Below are 20,956 nucleotides of genomic sequence, written 5' to 3' on the forward strand. Positions count from 1 at the left end.
ACATGAAATAAGAAACTGTGAGTCACATAATAAATATAATACTAGGTTTGTGCCATGGCTGCTTTTCGAGTATTGTATTTTAGTCCTTGGTTAATTATCTGTTTGCTACAAAAATTGGCAGTCCTGGCTCTCCTCTCCAATGTAAACAAAATAATATTGTTTAATTCCTTTGCTGCTTATTGCCATAATAGTAGAATTTTTTTTTTAATTCAAATTCTATATAGTTTTGAGTGGGAAGTTTTCAGGAAAGCTTTTTCTAATGATCAGAGTCAGTTTTTCCTTGTAATAAATCTAAAGAAGATGGAAACAAAATGTTCATTTTGAAAGTAAACAAGCTCCTGTCAACATCAGGAAGAACAGTAACTGAAGAAGAATTTCAGAAAGAGGTCTTTTCATCAGCTATGACATATCAGGCTGACTTGACAGTCCAGGGTCTAGACTTTGACTCTGGCAGTTCTGAAATTTGACTACTTCAGTTTACTGAGCATTGAGCACACTCAAGGGTAGTGACTGCAGTTAGCTGATAAGTACATTCTCTCCTCTGCTCCGTCAATATAAGCCTAGTGATAATTATAAGTTTGTTTTGTGAGACTAGCATCAGAGCCAAAGGGAGCTGGAGATGGTCTGAGTGGCTTATGTCATAGAGCCTGTATATCCTCCCCACTGCAGATGGTGTGGTGGAGCAGAGACCATTGCTCCTCCTTTTGAATAGCAAGCCTGCCTCTCTTGCCAGCCCAGTGCATGACACTGAGTGTGAATAGCCTCTTGTTAGAACACAAACCCCTCTGAGTTTTGAGCAGAGGAGAGTTCTGGGAGACAAGATGGTACATGCATTGACCAGCTTGTTCTCCTAGTGTTTCCTGCTCCTGCAAGTTCTCTTCCTTTTTTTTTGGGTGTTCACCACCATCTTTAGCCCCAAGGGCATATTGGTGCCTCTAAAACACGGGCCAGACAAAGGCAAAGATTGGGCCTCTGTCTGTTCTCAGCATAGCTGAAATAGGCTGGAATAGTCAATTGATATCTTATTAATGTTAACAGAAAGATAAAAGATAATGAATGTGTACCCAAACTGCAAAAGCACCCAGCCGATGATTGATAGATCTCTGTGTCTGAGCTTGGTGCAAAAGGTCAGGAAATCTAAGCAAACTAAAAAGTGACTTTATCTTCTAAAGTGATGTGTTTTCAGAATGCTGCTTTTTTTTTTTTTTTTTCCCAAGGCATCTTTATTTCAGTCAGGCAGCTATAATTGAATAGCTCACACATCCCTTATCAGCCTGTTTTGCTTTTGCATGTGACTTTGTTTTAACAGATTTTGTTTTTATACATTTCATTTTTAGAGTTGTACCATTTCTGACAATGTCCTCAAATTCTGGGGGCACTGCACAAGTCTCAAATGTACTGATTACAACATAAGTGTGCCAGAGTCACAGGAATGACTTCTTTTTATGGCTGTTTAGAATAACATTATGAAAGCATTTAAAAATATTCAATTTTTTCCAGTCAATTGTAGCCATTGTTTTTTAAAAATTTATTTATTTATTTATTTATTCTAATTTGTTATACATGACAGCAGAAGGCATTTCAATTCATAGTCCACATATAGAGCACAATTTTTCATGTCTCTGGTTGTACACAAAGTAGTTACCCCATTCGTGTCTTCATACATGTATTTAGGGTAATAATGTTCATCTCATTCCAGGATCTTTCCTACCCTCATGGCCCCTCCCTTCTCTTTGCCCTATTTAGAGTTTATCTAATCCTCCCATGTGTAGCTTTTCTTTTCTTTTTTTTTTTTTTTAAGAGAGAGTGAGAGAGGAGAGAGAGAGAGAGAGAGAGAGAGAGAGAGAGAGAGAGAGAGAGAGAGAGAGAGAATTTTTAATATTTATTTTCAGTTCTCGGCGGACACAACATCTTTGTTGGTATGTGGTGCTGAGGATCGAACCCGGGCCGCACGCATGCCAGGCGAGCGTGCTACCACTTGAGCCACATCCCCAGCCCCTCTTTTTTTTTTTTGATAATCCTTTTTTTTAAGTTGTCCATGAAGCTTTTGTTTTATTTATTTATATGTGGTGCTAAGGATTGAACCCAGGGCCTCACACATACCAGACAAGCACTGTACCACTGAGCCACAACTCTAGCCCATAGCCATTGTTTTTGATAGTCAAATTAATTTCATCTTTGGTCAATCAGAACTTATTTATGTGGTTCTTACGTCCTTTTGACATGACCCTGTTAATCTGGGAGCACTTCCTTCCGTTCTGAGTTCATCAAGATGTTTCAGGCTCTCCTACTTTTTTTCTGGTCCAGATATGGAATCGGTCACTCCTGAAAAGAGCCTTTGTTCTTTTTAGTGGGGAATGGTATTTAGGTGCTGGGATATTCATTGCTGCTGAATTGTCTGTCCTTCTAAGTCGATCCAGTGGATATATTTATTTTTGGAAAAGGAAAAAATGAGTTCATGCCAGTGATTTCAATTTAAATATTGTTGTAGTATTTTAAAGAAAACTGGTTTCTTTGTTGTATGCTTAAATTTTCTGTCACACTGAAAATATCTTGGCTCCATTTGACACTAATGTAATTATCTGTTTGCTTTATTCTATAGTGTATGTAAGTTTAAAATACCAATATTATTCATAATAATAATGATACTCCTGAATGAAATTAATATTTTCTTTCAGCTCTATTTGCTCTTGGAATATATACCACTGTCAATGAAAGTCATATTGTGTTCTAAATCAATTATTTTTTCTGTGTTCTTATACTATCAATGGCTGTTTAGTTAGGTTCATTTGCTTTCATTCATTTTTGAGACTTTAGAGTCTTCTTTATAAATTTTATTAATATTGTTAACATTATTCCACAGTCAAAGCTATCTTAGGCAAGGCTGGGGCTGGGGCTAGGCAGTTGCACACTTGCCTGTCATGTGTGAGGCACTGGGTTCGATTCTCAGCACTGAATATAAATAAAATACAGGTCTATCAACAACTAAAAAAACATTGAAAAAACTACATAAGCCAAATCCAAAGAAAGCTCAGCTTTTCATTCCAATCTTCACACTGTACCCCCCTCCCAGTTTTTAAATTTCACTTTTGGTTTATTGAACTAGTGTTTCTGTTTCCAAAGAATAGCAAATACAAATATCTTTATACCCCACCCTTCTCTTCCTCATTCATTTTTGTGGTAAATATTCCATTGTTTTAAGAATGGCTTTTTTCTTTTTAACAGCAAGGATGGTTAATACTAGCTCAGAACTAATGAAGCTCTGGAGAGATGAAGAACCACTTCTTTTAAATAAAACTGCTCTTCAATGAGAACACTTCCAAAAGTCCATTTTTTCTAAGAGAAATGACCATTTTAAAAAAGTTTTTTTTATTCCTTTTAAAAACCACATTTTCTATGCCTCTCTAAGCTGCCAGGAAAGAGTTTAACGCAATTTGGGGGGAAGATTGTACTTCACCATCTGTCAGCTTCAATGCCACGCTGCCAGATTTGTCCTGTGTCGGACTGACCTTCGGTTCCAAGGCTGCTTAGATGAGGTGGGCACTTGCAGCTTGCTGGTGTTCTGCACCTGAGGCTGGCTCCCTTTGGAGCCCTCTCCAATCCTCTTGGCCTCTCTCCTGGCAGAAGCGCGGAAAACTGTTTTTGGTCTCCTCGCGGTCCCGGATTCCCTGACGCCCCGGCTACCGGCTCCAGGGCGGGGGCTGCCCCGCCTGCGCACAGCGATGCCGGGATTGGGGGCGGGAGCGCCGCCTTCTTCTCCCGCTCACTGGCTCCCGCCCTCCCTCCCTCCCCGCCCCAAGCCCTTTCCTGCTTCAGCTGTGTAGGCTCCGCACTGCAGATGCCCGCCCGCCTCCCGATGCTCGGCAGCTCCCACGGTGCTCTCAGGTCCTCTCGATCCCTGGAGGGCTGGTTGCTGCTCCTAGGCACCCTCGTCAGCTTGGACTCACTGAGCTCTGCGCCTGAAGCCGCTACCCCGACGAGGCAGCGGGGACCGAGGAGGACTTCGGCGGTGCCGGATCCCGGGGTGCTCTTGGATGCGGCAGGACAAGCTGACCAGCTCCCTGAGGCGCGGGGGGAGATGCCTGAAGCGACAGAGTGGTGGCGGCGGTGGCGTGGGCACCATCCTGAGCAATGTGCTCAAGAAGCGCAGCTGCATTTCGCGGACCGCGCCCCGGCTGCTCTGCACCCTGGAGCCGGGTGAGGACCCGGGGCTGCAGATGGGGTGCTGGAAAGTAGCGTGGCGCCTTGGATGCGGTGCTGCTTGCACCCTAGCCTCCGCTGTACTTCGCTTAGGCCAGGCGCTGTGGCTTGGTGCTGGCGGAGCTCGGTCGGCCTGGGAGGGCACAGTGCGTGAACCAGGGCCTGGGCACCAGCAGTGCCTCCTGAGACGCGAAGAATGGGCTGCTCCCGCCCGCGGACCCCCACCCCGCGGCCTGTGAGCCGGCTTCCTGCGTGAGGTGGGGAGGTGCGGGAGGCTGCCCCCGCGATCAGAGGCTGCGCCACCTATTGTGCTCCGGGCTCGCAGGAAGCCAGACCTTGAAAGAGGTGTGTGGGGTGGAGAAAGGCACAGGGTTGACACCAGAGGTCGGAGGGGAAGGCTGCGACTGCGAAGCAAAAGGCGAATATATGCTTTCCTGAGTGTGCCTGTAATGAGTCCCAGGGTCAGCCTGTCTGAACCCTCTAATTTGAGCCTTGGTGGGGAGCAGACAGGAGATCCTTGCTGTAGGTAAGGTTTGGGAGCACGCCTGGCCGTGGTAGGATAGGCCCTTTCTGCCAACAGCCTGTGTTTACACATCCCTGCTTCTCTAGGCTGCATAACTCGGCGTCAGCTCCACCACCCAGCGTCTCTCCCGGGCGCTTTAAGAGGCTGGCGCTGCCAGCTGAGTGCAAAGGGAGCCAGCTGTACTCGCAACGGTGCTTGGCGCTCACCTTTCCCTGGAGTGGCCCCGGCTGGGCTCCAAGAGTGTTGGTCATCTCCACTGCCCGCCCCTCAGCGACTGCTGGGACCTGTTATCAGCCAGTTGTGGGGGATTCAGCCCAGGCTCTAAGTCCCAAAGGATGGAAAGCATTGCTGCCTTCCGAACCTCGTGGTTTCTTTGTTTTCCTCCCCACGGAAGTGTCTAGTTGCAGAAATTGTAGTATTTATTCGTCATCTTCTTTTACCTCTCTTTAAAAAGGAAAAAAAAATCTCCTTCCCATGTTAAAAGTGTTTTATATTTCAGAATCCTGAGCAGCTGTGATTATCAGATGAAACTTAAACCTTCTTTCCTCCTTTATTCAGTTAGAAGAAAAGGGGGTGAAAATGACCTGATTTAAGCTTTTGTATGCAGGTGGCAGATGATCAATTCCACCTAAATTCTCTGACTCATTTTTGATTATGGGAAAATAGTTGTGGTTTTGGCTAACCAACTCCTGCTGGGTTTCAGCTTGGAAAGGCACTCTGTATGACGCCCAGCAGGTGCTCCAGAAAAGTCAGAGGAGGATATTTGGTCAAACACGTTAAGAAATCCTGCAGTTTTAGGGCAGCAGGAATAAGTCAGCTTGGGACTGACTTATTGGTCTTAATTGCAGTAAAACAAACATAATGATTATACACTCCTCCGTTCAGCACCCTGCTCCTGGACAGCACTCTCCCAACACAGTTTTGTTTATTAAAATGCCTTTGGAGCTAGAGGCACACTCGGACTTCATTTAAATCATCTTATAGAGATGAGAATCAGTTGGGTACTTAATTTTTCTCCCAAGAAGAAGGTCATCTATCCAGGCAGAGTGTGGTTTTGACCCCAAAGCTTTGAAGAGAAATATCAAGGGATTGATATTTCTACCGTAGCTTGACTTTAGAAATCTAGGTCCCAGGGCTGGGGTTGTGGCTCAGGGCAGAGCTCTCACGTAGCAGGTGCAAGGCCCTCGGTTGGATCCTCAGCAACACATAAAAATAAATAAAAAAATAAATAAAGATATTGTGTCCATCTAAAAGCTAAATATTAAAAAAGAAAAAAAGAAAAGAAATCTAGGTCCCAATACTGTGTATCCACAGCACTTTTCCAGGGCTCCAAGAAGAACATCTGCATCCTGTTATGGACTTGGGAAAATCAGTCACATCTCTTTCCTGATTCTTGTCTCCAAGATTTGTCCTTTAAAAGACCAATCTACTTTGCTATTACTCTTACTATATTTTATAAATTCTAAAGATTGTTCCTGTTCATACCACCCCTCAGCATTGAAAATGTGTAGATTTTCAACATGCCTAACCTGCAACCAATAACTTGTAGGCAAAATATAATTTGATTTCTGTAATTTGTAAAACTGAATGTTATTGATAATTTTTGGTATTTCTTGGACTTAAAAGCAATGTCTTTATTATTATTATTATTTTTTAAAATTTATACATGACAGTGGAATGCATTACAAACAATAAGTCTTTTAAAAAGTGATTTAAAAGATCATGTACTTGATTTTGAAATTGTAGAAAGAGGATTTATAGTATTTTAAGATATGATTTTATTTTTATAGAATTTAAACATGTAATTTAATTTTAATAACAATACATAATTCTAATACAGAATTTTGAATGAAGACCTTTATATCCTTTCCAATTTATATACTTCTGTTCCATATATTTGGAATTTCTATCAAAGAAGATTATCTAAAGTTGTTGATTATTTGGGATTAGAGTTCAATTATGTGTTTAGTTTGTAGTTTGTAATTTAATATATATAATGTTTTATCTTCAATGAATAAGTCCATTAAGACAGAATTTAAAAAATATAAAAATCTCCATCAGTCTGGGGTTGTGGCTCGGCGTTAGAGCACTTGCCTAAGCATGTGTGAGGCCCTAGGTTCGAGCCTTAGCACCACTTAAAAATAAATAAATAAAACAAAGGTATTGTGTCCAATTATAACTAAAAAATAAATATTTAAAAAATATAAAAATCTCCAAACAGAATTGTTATAATGGATCAAAAGGAAAGGCAATGACATATATGTGTGTATTTTTTTTCTTCTTCTTTGCTCCGGTGCTGGGGATTGAACCCAGGGCTTTGGCCATGCCTTATAAGCGCTCTACCACTGAACTACATCCACAGCCCCATAATATTATTTTATAGCTTTGGATATTCCACTAAAGTTATCTTAATAATCTTAGTCCATTCAAGCATCCTGGAAAAACAAACTCTAAGTAGAGAATTATCTTCCTACCTTTCATTAATATTGATTACACTGTACCTGGAGATTTACAGTTAGCTATCACAACAGTCCTCAGAGATAGACATTATTGTTCTAATTTTAAAGATAAAGGAATTGAGGTTGAGACAGGTGAAGCAGTTGGTTTGAGTGTGAGAACCAAGATTGAATGGAGGTGTGTGTAACTCTGGTCCTGTGGTGCCAGGTTTTGTTTTGTTTTGGCACTATTCCAGGTAGCTGTGGAAATTACCATCCCAGGTGATAAGCTCTATTCTATTGCCATATGGTATCTTCCTGTTTTAATAATGAATACATTTGCTTTTTATTTTAACAAAATTGGCTAAAATTTAGTAAAAATATCTGGTTTTAAAAATTTAAACAGTTATTCAGTAGAATCAAGGTTTTATTTATATTTTTGATATGATTTGTCATAGTTTCCATGAATCACAATGATTTACGTATTTTTCTTTTAGGAGTTGATACAAAATTGAAGTTCACTCTTGAGCCATCTTTAGGTCAAAATGGTTTTCAGCAGGTAACTTCATTTTTGCTTTGAATATACTCTTGTTTGGGAGTACTAGTAGGGAACATTGAGATATAGTCTCAAAGTTTGAATATTAGCATGTGCTTTGATATGCATAGGAAGATGTCAGAGTTTTTTTTTTTAACCCTTGGTTTCAAGTAAAATAACATTTGAAGCTACACATGACAATTTTTGCATTTTCTTTTTTTGGGGCACTGGGTATTGAACACAGGGGCACTTAACCACTGAGCCACATCCTAGCTCTTTTTTATATTTTATTTGGGGACAGAGTCTTGCTAAGTTACTGAGGCTGGCTTTGAACTTGTGATGCTTCTGCTCCAGTCTTCTGAGCCAATGGGATTACAGGACTGTGCCATCATGTCTGGCCAGTTTTGCACTTTCTATAAATGGTAAAATTGTGAAAATTTTTTTAGCTTTATTTTATTTATATGTGCTGCTGAGGATCGAACCCAGTGCCTCACACATGCTAGGCGAGTGCTCTACTGCTGAGCCACAACCCCAGCCCTGAAAAAGTTTTAATAACCAAATATTTATTATTCTGAACTCATAGTACATGTTTTGATATATATACTTGTTTGTGTGTGTGTGTGTGTATGTGTGTGTATGTGTATGTGTGTATATATATATATATATATATATATATATATATATATATATATATATATATATAATATACATATATATGTATCTCACAACATATATTTTGTTACCAGGGATTGAACCCAGGAGTGATTAACCACAGAGCCGCATCCCCAGCCTTTTTTAGTATTTTGTCTATAGAAAGGGTCTTGCTGAGTTGCTTTGGGCCTCAGGCCTCAGTAAGTTGGTGAGGCTGGCTTTGAACTCACAGTCCTCCTGCCTCAGCCTCTTGCTGGTATTACAGGCATGCACCACTATGCCGGGCACATGTTTTGGTTTTTGAGTTTCCCAATTGTTGTTTGTTTATTGCAAATGAGTCAAATATGTGTTTAGAATACCATAGGTGTGGGTTTTGGGGCAGTCTTATCCCCAGACCCATAACTGCCAGCTGCAAGAAGCTTTATTTATTCTAGTGTGCTGTACTAATTGTATCATACTCTGTGTATGTCAAGATGGAGAAAAGGTTGAAATTGCTTATCCAGGTTGGTATTATTACTTCCCTGATAGCTCTTCTTTGTTCCTAGTGGTATGACGCTCTCAAGGCTGTAGCCAGACTATCAACAGGGATACCAAAGGAATGGAGAAGAAAGGTAAGGTGGATTTGCAAGGCTAAAATACAGAAAGACTGTCATTCTGTCCTTCAAAACCTCTGGAATGTCCAAAAGTATATTCTAGATTTAGTAATTTGATACTTATTGCTTCATTATTATGCACGCAGTAAGCAGTTATTGATTATCCATTCTGTGTCACATACTGTTCTAGGTGCTAGGGATGCAGCAGTGCAAACAACAGCAGACTGAAGTTTTTGTCCTGAGGAGCTTACAATGAATAAAATATAAAGTATGTCAGATGGTGACAAGTGCTGTGGATAAAAATAAAGCAGAGAAAGAAATAAGGAGAGTGTGGGAGAATAGGGGTAAGGAGGTGGAATTTTAAATAGCAAAGTAATGCGTGAGTAGGGCCCTGAAGGAGTGGAGAATTCAGAGATGTAGCTACCTAAGGGAGTATACTCCAGGCTAAGGGACGAGCCAGTGCAAATGACCTTAGGTGAGAGTATCTCACCTGATTCAATCCAAGCAGAGGGGTGGGGTGGAGCACAAAGGACAAAGTGAGATGGGGAGAGAGTCTTAGAGGTAACAGAAAGGTGGTACACTCTGGTTGGACTTGGGTTTTTTGCTCTGTGTGAAATGGGAAGTTTGAGTAGGGGAGTAACATAATCTGAATTAAGTTTCAAAGGGACGGATCTGGTGGCTAACTTGAGAATATGAGAGCCAAGGGCAGAAGCAGGGAGATCAGTTGGAGACTCACAGTAATTCAGGCAACAGATGATTTAGGTTGGGGCAGTGGAGATGGAGAGGAGGGTCAAATTCTAGATATATATTTTGAATATGAATTCCAAGTGGGCTGAATATAACGTATGAAAGGTGTGTCCAGGAGGACTTTAAGATTTTGGCCTGAGTGACTGGAAAGGTAGAGAGTTACTGTTTATATAGATAGGAGGATTAGGGGTGCAATACTTTATGATTGTATGTAGAGTTGGGTTGGTGGGGGATTAGATGTTTGGTTTGGGATCTATTAAAGTTGAGATGCCTATTAGATATCTAACTCGAAGGTATCAAGTGTGCATTTGGACATATGATTCTGATGCTTATAAGTCTGGTTGGAAATACTAATCAATGCTGTTCCTGCAAAATCAAGTTAAAATACCAAAACCTGAAATGTGTTCTTAGGATATTAATTTATAAACCTAGTTTTAATACTCCTAGAATTTGAACATTGAAAGTTCCTCAGAATAAATATTAAAAGTGGCATTATGAAATGCATTTTGTAGAAGCAGATTTTCTGGGTAAGACAAAGGAGTAAAAATATCCAATGACTCTTTTAAAAAAGTTCTTCATTATGGGAGCCCATCTGTTAGTTTTATGTGTGTGGGAGGGATGATTTAAAGGCAGAGGCCTCCATGGTGAAAAAAGGCCTCACCAACATGAGTGGCCAAGTGGGTTTTGCCCAAGCATGAAAGCAACTTAGAGCCAAGTAAAACAAGTTTATAAGAAAATGCAGCGAATCTAATGAACTGAAATAAAATTCCAAAAAACTCATGGCTTGTTTTCTTAATAGTATTTCTAATGCTTGGATTGTTACTTGACACATGGTAGGAACTTTACAAATAGTTATTGAAAGAGAAAAATGAAAGGATTCAAAGGTCGCAATTCAGTACAGCAAAAATTTTGATGAAGTTGTTACAGATCTTGACGTACAAGCTTTATCTGGATTAGGAACGGTTCCCATGTTCTTGTCGGGTGCAGTAACTATTTTCTAACAAAAGTGAAATTACATATTCTACTTTAGCAACCTTTTTTTATTTATGCAATATTTTAGGTTTGGTTGACCTTGGCAGATCATTATTTGCACAGTATAGCCATTGACTGGGATAAAACCATGCGTTTCACTTTCAATGAAAGGAGTAATCCTGATGATGATTCGATGGGAATTCAGATAGTCAAGGTAATGCCCCTGTACTTGGCCTGTAGTTCTAATGTAGAAAAAAGACTCTAAGAGCCAAATGTTTCCTAGATAGAGGATCAAATGGTCTCTACCTTTGGTCTGAATGTCTTTGTATTTTCTGCGTCTTTGTTTTATTAGTTAACAGCTTTTTTTTTTTTTTTTTTTATGGGGAAACTCAACTATGCCTTATTTTCATCAATTTAAATGTTGCTGGTAAGAAGAAAATGCTTGTGAATGAATGAGCTTCCACTCATATTCAATTTGTTTATCTTCATCACATGATAGGAGATTGAAATTCCTTTTTTAATTTTTCCCCTCTACTATAGGTTAGTGCTTTGCTAAACTGAGTTTTACATAAAAGACACTGATTGGAGAAACTTAAAGTTAGATATATTTCATAGTAGAATCATTTGGCTCTTATTAGGGTCTTTGATGGTTTCTTAACTGTTAATTTATAGAGATAGTTAGAGTTGACTGATGGGTCTACTTTAAGTCAGATGGTTACAGGTTGAAGCAAGCTGTAGAGGCAGCTGTGGTTCACCTACCTGTGTTATTGCAGTTGATTAGAGCCTGGTGCTCAAAGCATCAGGATGCTGATTCTACTTGATTCCAGAATAATCCTCTTATATAAGGCTCTAGCACATGCTTTTTGATTTTTTTTTATGAGTGCATTATAGTGTGATACTAAGCTGGGATTGTATTTTATTTTAATTTTTTTTAAAGAGAGAGTGAGAGAGGAGAGAGAGAGAGAGAGAGAGAGAGAGAGAGAGAGAGAGAGAGAATTTTTAATATTTATTTTTTAGTTCTCGGCGGACACAACATCTTTGTTGGTATGTGGTGCTGAGGATAGAACCCAGGCCGCACGCATGCCAGGCGAGCGCGCTACCGCTTGAGCCACATCCCCAGCCCTAAGCTGGGATTTTAAAAGGATGGTTGTTTCATCTAATTTTTGGCTGCTACAAGATAGCTAATGTTTTGGCATATTTGAGTATATTTTTTAAAGGAGGAAGTACTAACTGAAGTGAGCAACTTTCTAACCTAACTTGATCTGTTTCAGACAAATGATAAAAAAATTATGGCATTTCACATTGCATATTAAAAACCTTTGCATTATCCACATTTCAACTGTCTATTTGAAATTTCAGAATATGTTTCACTGAGATAAACATTTCATATTTGAAATATTTTCTTTCTGTTTAGCTTGTGAACTAAGAGAGTGCACATTTTATAATAAACATGTTATTAAGGGGATCTGTTCTTTTTCCCAATGAAGCAAATGCTATGTCAATAAAATGACTTCAGCTGCCGAAAATCAGAGTCTCTGCTTGGTAATTAAATTGTAGATATTGCTCTCATTACATATTAATGCAGAACAAATGTTTCTGTCCTTACACAAATTTATAAAATGATTTGGATAGAATGTTTTTTCTTTCTATAATATAGATTTTTTTTCTATTTTGATTTACTCCCTAATATTATTTAGTGTTTTGGTAGCTAAATATTATGCCATATTTTTAAAGAGGGACTGTGAGCCTCTATCATAAATATGTTGAAATGGCTATTTTTTTAAAATATTTTTTTAGTTGTTGATGGACCTTTTATTTAATTAATTTATTTGCATGTGGTGCTGAGAACTGAACTCAGTGCCTCACATATCCTAGGCAAGTGCTCTACCACTGAGCTACAACCCCAGCCCTGGCTTTTGTTTTTTTTTTAATATATATTTTATATACATATACATTTATTTATAAATTTTTAAAATATATATGTATACACATGTACATATATCTACACATATATTTATGTATCTGTGTATATATGTGACTGATGCCCATTTAAAAAATAAACTATCAATTTATGTGAAATTATAATGTCATTTTTGTTAATTGAGTTATTTTTTTATGTTAATTCTGGGAACTCACTAAGTAGAAAATTTGCCTGACTGATCTTCCCCTTGCACAGACAGTGTATTAGAAAACATTTGAAAGAGAAAACTTAAAAAACATGTTTTGGCCTATATGTATAAGTTACATATGCATTTAAAAAAAGTTAAAAATCCATGTTGATATTTTGAACTATTTAATGGTGAGACAAATAACAAAAGGTATATTCCTTGTGAGGGAGCATTAGCAGATATTTTAATAATATTGCTCCCTCTATTTTTTAGGATCTTCACCGTACAGGCTGCAGTTCTTACTGTGGCCAAGAGGCTGAGCAGGACAGGGTTGTGCTGAAGCGGGTGCTGCTGGCCTATGCCCGATGGAACAAGAATGTCGGGTACTGCCAAGGCTTTAACATCCTGGCGGCGCTAATTCTGGAAGTTATGGAAGGCAATGAAGGGGATGCATTGAAAGTAAGTGTCACTGATGGAGGGGACTGGAATTCTCTTACAGGAGAAAACTGGAGCTATAATTCTCTTCCCTGATGCCTCTCCCTTTTCTAAGGTGTTTTCCATACATTGGTAATGACCTAGGTTAGCATTTTCTCCAGGTTAAAGCCATGTCAAGTGACTCACGTAGCTGCTGACTGTGAGGGTGATTATTTTCTAGTCTCACTTATAAGCCATCATATGTTAAAGGCAATTTAAATATTAATTGTGTTAATTATCATGTTTGTGTAACAATTAGCTGCTTAAGACAGCTAGTATGTATTACCTTATGGTTTCTTTGAGTCAGAAATCTGGGCACAGCTTAGCTGACTCAAGGTCATATCATTGTGGCATTTAAACTGTTGGTGGTTATGTTCTTATTTGAAGGCTTGAGGGTGGGGGGGAGCATTCATCAAGTTTGTTCATGTGGCTGTTGGCAAGACTTAATTCCTCACAGGATGTTGAACTGAGGGTCTCTGGCTATTGACTGGAGGCCTCTTTTATTTCCTTGCCATGTAAGCCCCTCCACCCTACCACTTGGTTCCTGGCATCCTTGAGAGAGCAAGAGAATAAAAGCAAGTGAGGCAGAGAAGTTCAAGTTACAGATTTGTAGCCAAATATCAGAAGTGACATCCATTGTTTTTCCATATTCGGTTCCTACGAAACAGTCACCAGGTCTAGCTCATACTCAAGGGGAAGACTACCATGAGGTGGAGGTTACTGGGGGTCATTTTATAACTGCCTACCATGCCAGTTATCTTTAATTCTGGTTGGATTGACTTATTTGGTTCCTTTGCTCTTTCATATTTGGGGCGAGATATAGAGGAGGTGGGCTGAGTGGTGTTTGGAGAAAGGTCATGGAAGTGAATTATATCATTACCTTTTAATCTTCGGTGTGTAGGACCTTTATTAGTTAGACACAATTCTGGAAACAACTTGAGATAAAACACTAACAATGTAAGTTTATGGGTCTGAATGTGAGTCATGTGTCATCAGAAATAGTCTTTATGAGAAATGAAGCCTTGCAAATGTGGAGGATGGCCACTGCCTTCATTGCTTAGGGCAATGTGGGTTGCCAATTCATATTTGAACATTTAAGCAGCTGCTGATTGTAGTGTTTGTGATATATTAGATGGAGGCTTGTTCTCTGTATTCAAAACACCTTCCCAACCCTACCAATTCTTGTGTTTGACTGTGGTGAATATCTCAGTGACATTCTCTATCACTGACTAGTGTGATATGGAAAAATAAGCACATGTTCCTCCTAGGTTTATACACATCACAGTGGACTTAATTATAAACCCAGCCGGACATGATCTAAGTGTGTGTTCACCTGCTCATTTTTTCCATTCATGTATTTAAGGAAATAGCTTTGAAATGACTTGTTTAATCAAATAGGTGGGGGTGAGGAAGTGGGGTGGACAGTGACAAATTAAATATGTGAATTTAAGACATTTTTAATTAAGAAACAATTTTATTTACTCATTCTATCGCTATTAGTATTTTTTCCAGATACATACAAATTTGTATGACTATGAAATGAAAATTGTTCTGTTAAAAAGTTGGAATAAGTGATTCAGGTCAGAGAGCTGGAGAAGTTTGGGAAAAGGAATATACATTGCCAATCAACTCATGAAAGGACTCAGTGGTACCAGAGAAACTAAAATTCACATAAAAAGATGGATTGGACAAAGCAGAGAAACTGAATATTTTTATTTCTGTCCCCAAGAAAATAAGCCCCATGGAATGAGATGACATACATCATCATTGTTTAGGAATGTATAGATCTTGTGATTAGATATTTAATATGCAGAGGAAAGTTGGGTTGATGAAGAAGCACTTCTGATGCCAAGAAAAATATTAGTGTCTGTGTTTTTTTAGCAGCCATTTTGGCATTAGCAAGTTGAAATTATTAGGGAAATTCATAGTTTATTAAAAATAGGTGAACAACTTTTTTCTAATTTCCAGAACTGTCTTTTGTTAGTAATTATTATTAGATTTTTTAAAATGTTTTTTAGTTGTCAAAGGACTTTATTGTATTAATTAATATGTGGTACTGAGAATTGAACCCAGTGTTCACACATGTGAGGCAAGCGCTCTACCATTGAGCAACAACCCCAGCCCAGTCATTATTTTGTTTCTAAATATTTATCAAAAATTTGAAGCCTTCTCATCATTTATATCATTTATTTATTTTTTTAAGATATATGATTTGGTCTTTGAAATTTGGTAGTGAGCTGTTTCTTTTGTCTTAACACCAGACTTTGAGATGACTTTATACTGAGAATTTTATTATAAGAATTACTAGAATAATTGAAGAAATATCTTTTCTTATTCTCATAATTTCGAAGGGATCATAATTTCTTAATAATGACTTGAGTGCTTTTCTCAGTACTATATAACTTCTCCTTAGGTGAAAAGGATAATAACCCCCAGACCATTACCTTTAAATTTGCCTTTTTGTTTCTATAAATCCCCTTTCTCCAGATCCATGGAATGCTAGGTGCCTGCCGGGGTGCTCTACCCTGCTGGGAGTCTCTCTTTCCCATCTGGGACCTCTTCCTCCATGTGGACTGAATGTACTCCTTGTCTTGCCGAGCTCCTGTTTCCCAGGCAATGATACATTTACCTGGTACATTCTGTACTGACGTAAGAAGTCTCCCTAGGCTTGTGGATCAAAAACCTCAGAGGGCTTTCTCAAGAATCATACAAAACCATAATCTAAAATTAGAAAGTATAAGCCAGGAATAAGGGGAAAATGGTCCCATGGCAGGGCTGGTAGATAGATAGGGAGATCTCTATTGATCAGAGGTAGATCTATTTTTATCTATCACTTTATTTTTTTTGAAAATAGAGTTTTGTGGTATCCTGAAGATAAAAAATGTGAGACAGCACTTTTCCGCCTGCATACAGAGCCAGCTATGATTTTGTTCTTAATTTTGTTTTTCTGGTGCTCTGGGAATGATCTGGTCTCTTATGGACTATAAAAGCAGACAGGGAAAGGACTAGGGATTGAAGGACAGAACTTGTGTTTTTTTTTAATATTAATTTTTTAGTTGTAGTTGGACACAATACCTTTATTTTATTTATTTTTATATGGTGCTGAGGATTGAACCCAGGGCCTCACATGTGCTAGGCGAATGCTCTACCACTGAGCCACAATCCTAGCCCCCCCCAGAACTTGTTTTTGTGTTACTAGATCTAGTGGTTCTTAACACTTGAGAAAAGGTAATACAAGTATAAAACTCAAGAATCAAGATTGTAATTTGAAGAAATCAGGTGATGATCTTATGAAAGAAATGTGGGTTTAAAACAGTCCCATTTGTTCAAACAAAACTTGGTTGCATTCTCCTGGGAGAGGAAAGTAGTCAAAAACCAACATCAGTTGCTGTAATAACCCAGGTAATTGGAAAGTGAATCTCAGGGCCACCTCAGCGTGGGTGTTTTATGATAGGCCATCTCTTGGGTTTCGTATTGACGTCGTAAACTACTCATATCCAGGATTCCATGCTGAGGCTCCTGCTGGTGGCTGATGAAGCCTGTGCTCTTTCATTCCTCAGTGAAGCTGAGAGTTGTGTGATCACAGCTGCTTATGGGGCCTGGTGGCCCATCTAGGAATTTCAGAGGGTGGCAGAATTTGGGTCTAAGTTACTTAGATAATTATGCCACCTTCTCCTTACACCGGGTGTAAGTGAGCCTTGAAAAATTGGTACTGACACATTTAAAGGAGAGTTTGCTTTGGCTAATTGCATTTTATCTATTTGAATTATATTCTTTTAATTTTGGACATGTTAGGATTTTGCTTGTTATGAAGCTGTATTATTCTTTATCTTTTTCTTTAGATTATGATTTACCTGATTGATAAGGTACTTCCTGAAAGCTATTTTGTCAATAATCTCCGGGCATTGTCTGTGGATATGGCTGTCTTCAGAGACCTCTTGAGAATGAAACTCCCTGAATTATCCCAGCACCTGGATACTCTTCAGAGAACTGCAAACAAAGAAAGTGGAGGTTGTGATGTTTCATTGCTATTAAACCTTTAAAAATATTTGGCTTGTGAGATTCCACTCTATACATGAACTAACATTGAATGGAAATGCAGGTTCCTGGGTATCTCTTTGTTTTTAAATTTTTTTTGTAAATAGACACAATACCTTCATTTTATTTATTTATTTATTTTTATATATGTGGTGCTGAGGATTGAACCCAGTGCCTCACAAGTGCTAGGCAAGTGCTCTACCACAGAGCTACAACCCCAGCCCTTCCAGGTATTTCTGTTGTAAGAGTTTGGTGCAATGAAATAGATTCCCAGAGAATAAAAACAAAACTGAAAATACATATATAGGGTCATGTGTTAAGCCTCTAGCTGGTCATGGGTAGAAAACAGGTTGAGAGCCTAACATCCCGTTGGTACCAGATCAGAAACTAACGGGATATATTGTACTCTAGATGAAGAATGGTGTATGTGTCTTATTGTCTAAAGTGCTCTACACTGGCACCAAACCTGTCGGAGTTCTTTAAAGCTGAGCTTCAGGTACCATTTAGCACAAGCTGGCTTTGGAGAACCATTGAGGCTATGAAAGTGCAGTTCCTAGAGCTGCTGCCATCTAGTGGCCTCATCAGCCCTCAGCAGTACCTGGTTGAAGTTGCTGCAGTTACACCTATTGTCTATGCCCTGATACCGGAAAGAATGTTTTGTTTTGCTGTTTCCTGGACTTGGCTGCTGGTTCCTGTTGTAGATCATGCATTTGTGGGTTAGTCGGACCCACACATTTAAGTCTTGGAGCATATTAAAGGATTTTGAGGATCTAATCTTTGATTAAAATACACTGTGATATTTTAGTGACAGCTGGGTGTCTCTAAGTTTTTTCTCCTAGTCTATTTAAATAATCTGTATTTAATTTGGTGCACAGCATAACTGTATACTTGCGTGAGTTTCACAATGCTTCTGCATAGACTGGTTTTGCCTGTCCTGCAGTCAGACACGTTTTACTGAGCTACATGTTTTCCCTTTCGTGGCACTTGGCTAATGAGGAATAACCTCTGGTTCTAATCTTTGAGCAAATGTTTGTTCATAGGTAAGGAGGAAGAAAATGGGTGCAGGAAAACAGATCTCTTTTTTGCTTACACTTGAGTAATTGTGCATACTGACTGTAACTGTGAGGGAAGGTCAGTCTAAATGTCTGAGTTATATTTCAATAAAATATATGCTTATGATATCACAAGAAGTGGAAGTACTGTTTTTAGTAAATTCAGAATTTCAAAATGGATGGAACCCCAGATCTTTCTTTAAAACTATATATAGTTTAGTTCAGAATGTATTTAAATTTAATGTTGTTTAGTCTTCAAATATTTTGGGATTTTCCAGCTAGCTTGCTGAGAATTGTGTACATAATTTAAGAAGCAGACAGATAAATTATAATAAACAAGTTTATTCTTTTTGGCCACATTTGAGTAAAAGTGTGCTTTATAAGATTCTGAAAATCTGATGCCTTTTGCTTTTGAGAGGCTAAAATCCTTTATTTTTGTTTTGTTTTTGGTGAGGAAACTTTCTTCTTAATTTTCAGCACCCTACAACAGGTAGAGCCATAGTTGGGTTTTAGGTTAAGATTTCTGAAGCATCATAAAGAATGTGTGAAGCCCACATGATTGAGATTTTCATTAAAAACACCTACGTTCCTCCAGAAGCATGGAAGGAATAAAAGGAAGAAAGAACCAGGATGTAGAATGAAGGAATAAGTCAAGAAATAGAACCTAGTTGAGTGGACATGGAAGACTGAGAAGGGTGTTTGTCCATTTCACACATCATCAATTTTGAAGGAATTAAGCATGCTTGTTTTGTTTCAGGTGGATACGAGCCCCCACTTACGAATGTCTTCACGATGCAGTGGTTTCTGACTCTCTTTGCCACGTGTCTCCCTAATCACACAGTTTTAAAGATCTGGGATTCAGTCTTCTTTGAAGGTTCGGAGATCATCCTAAGGGTGTCATTGGCCATCTGGGCAAAATTGGGAGAGTAAGTGATTTCCCTCATCTACTTCATTCTGTGATGTTGAGAGCCTCAAGCAATTTTTGTGCTTTAATGTGAAGCATTGATAGTGTGAGGAGAAGAGAAAGTTGTGAACTTTCTTGAATTGCTTTAGGCTTCTGAAATCTCAGCTGCTCACCCCCCTCCTTGATTGCTCGGGGCAGAGGGAAGAGGAGGATTCTCCCCTCCTCCTCAATGGACCTGTCCTGGCTGAGTCTCTCCTCAGAATCCCTCTGGACATTCTCTTGGAGGAAGGAGGGAAACTCAGATGGAAGAGAAAGTGGAAGATCTGGAGAGGAGCATGTGGATTTATTGGCTTATATAATACTTTGGATTATTTATGAATCTTTATTATTTATTTTGTTTTGCCATTCAGAACTGTGATAAAATTAAATAAGATAACTTGTAGAAGATTCTAACAGAGTGCTTGGTACATAGTCAATAGTAGACTCTATGGAACTCCTTTCTTTTCATGAAAAATTGCTTATGTGTTTAAATCTGGTCCCGCCAAAACATATTACCAAATAAATTTTACTTACATTCCTTACTAGTAGTAGCAGGGCTGAAAAAGATAGGGTAGTTTCACTTATCTCTAATATATTATGACTAATACATTAACATTGTAACCTTTGGTTAATGGAAGACACATTAGGATGAGACTGTTAACAGTTTACTTAAAAAGCAGAGAAGTTTTCAATGTTTCTTTCCCAGAGCTATGAATGACTTGAGTGGGTACATATGTTAGTAAGCTTTTTGTTACTGTGACCAAACTGGCTTACAAGAAAAACTTAGGGAAAAATTTATTTTGACTCACAATTTCAGAAATTCAGTTCATGGTTGGCCAACTCCATTGCTCTGGGCCCAAGATGAGGCAGAACATCATGGTGGAGGGTGTCGTAGAGGGAAACTGCTTTGTTCATGGTGGCCAAGAAGTAGAGAGAATGAAGAAAGAGTCAGGGGGACAAGATATAATCCCCACATGCTCCCAGTGACTTCACTTCTTCCAGCCATACCCCATCTACCAACAGTTACCATCCAGTTAGTCTATTCAAATAAGAATGGACTCATAGGTCACTGCTCTCATAATCTAATTGTTTAACCTCCTGCTCAACACAGGAGCTTTTGGGGAACATCTGATATCCAAACTATAACATTACCTATGGCATGGACAACATGTCAAAAAACTGATAAACCACTGGCAGTGTCTTTTTTCAAAACCTTTTTAAAACTCGCCTTTTTATTTATGATAACTTGTTTCCTGGGAGACTTCCAGCACTTTTTTTTTTTTTTTTTTGGCAAAGAAAGTTCCACCATCTATGCCTGGTGGCGCATGTCTGTAATCCCAGCAGTTCAGGAGGCTGAGGCAAGAGGATGGTGAGTTCGAAGTCAGTCTTAGCAACAGTTAGGTGCTAAGCAACTCAGTGAGACCTTGTCTCTAAATAAAATACTAGAAAGGGCTGTGGATGTGGCTCAGTGGTTGAGTGCCCCTGAGTTCAATCCCTGGTATCCCCCTCCCCCTTCAAAAAGATCCACTAACTATCAATTCAGGGATTTAAAAAAAATCATTATTGTGTACAAGTATTTTAAAATATGACATAGCTCTCTCCTTTGCCTCTGTTTTATTGAACATTGCTTTTCAGGTAGGCCAATCAATCCATCTGATGGATTTAGTGTGGTGTTTTGTTTTACT

At 38.8% G+C, this 20,956-nt stretch overlaps 1 protein-coding gene across 2 annotated transcripts in view; it reads left to right on the top strand.

The window, feature by feature from the left end:
- Positions 1-20,956, top strand: part of TBC1D30 (TBC1 domain family member 30) — an 88,937-nt gene that overhangs the window by 42,281 nt on the left and 25,700 nt on the right. Inside the window, exons 1-7 of one of the 2 annotated variants that reach the window (XM_081311053.1) lie at positions 3,453-4,197; positions 7,656-7,717; positions 8,890-8,955; positions 10,745-10,870; positions 13,038-13,223; positions 17,081-17,249; positions 19,086-19,254. In XM_081311053.1, the coding sequence (XP_081167179.1) occupies positions 4,035-4,197; positions 7,656-7,717; positions 8,890-8,955; positions 10,745-10,870; positions 13,038-13,223; positions 17,081-17,249; positions 19,086-19,254 (941 nt within the window). In that variant the 5' untranslated portion in view covers positions 3,453-4,034. Of the gene's footprint in view, positions 1-3,452; positions 4,198-7,655; positions 7,718-8,889; positions 8,956-10,744; positions 10,871-13,037; positions 13,224-17,080; positions 17,250-19,085; positions 19,255-20,956 lie in introns of those variants that run through there. The other variant, XM_081311052.1, reaches the window with a different exon arrangement.

Source organism: Spermophilus citellus (assembly GCF_964194105.1).
Source record: "Spermophilus citellus genome assembly, chromosome: 10".
In the NCBI taxonomy this organism is placed as follows: domain Eukaryota; kingdom Metazoa; phylum Chordata; class Mammalia; order Rodentia; family Sciuridae; genus Spermophilus; species Spermophilus citellus.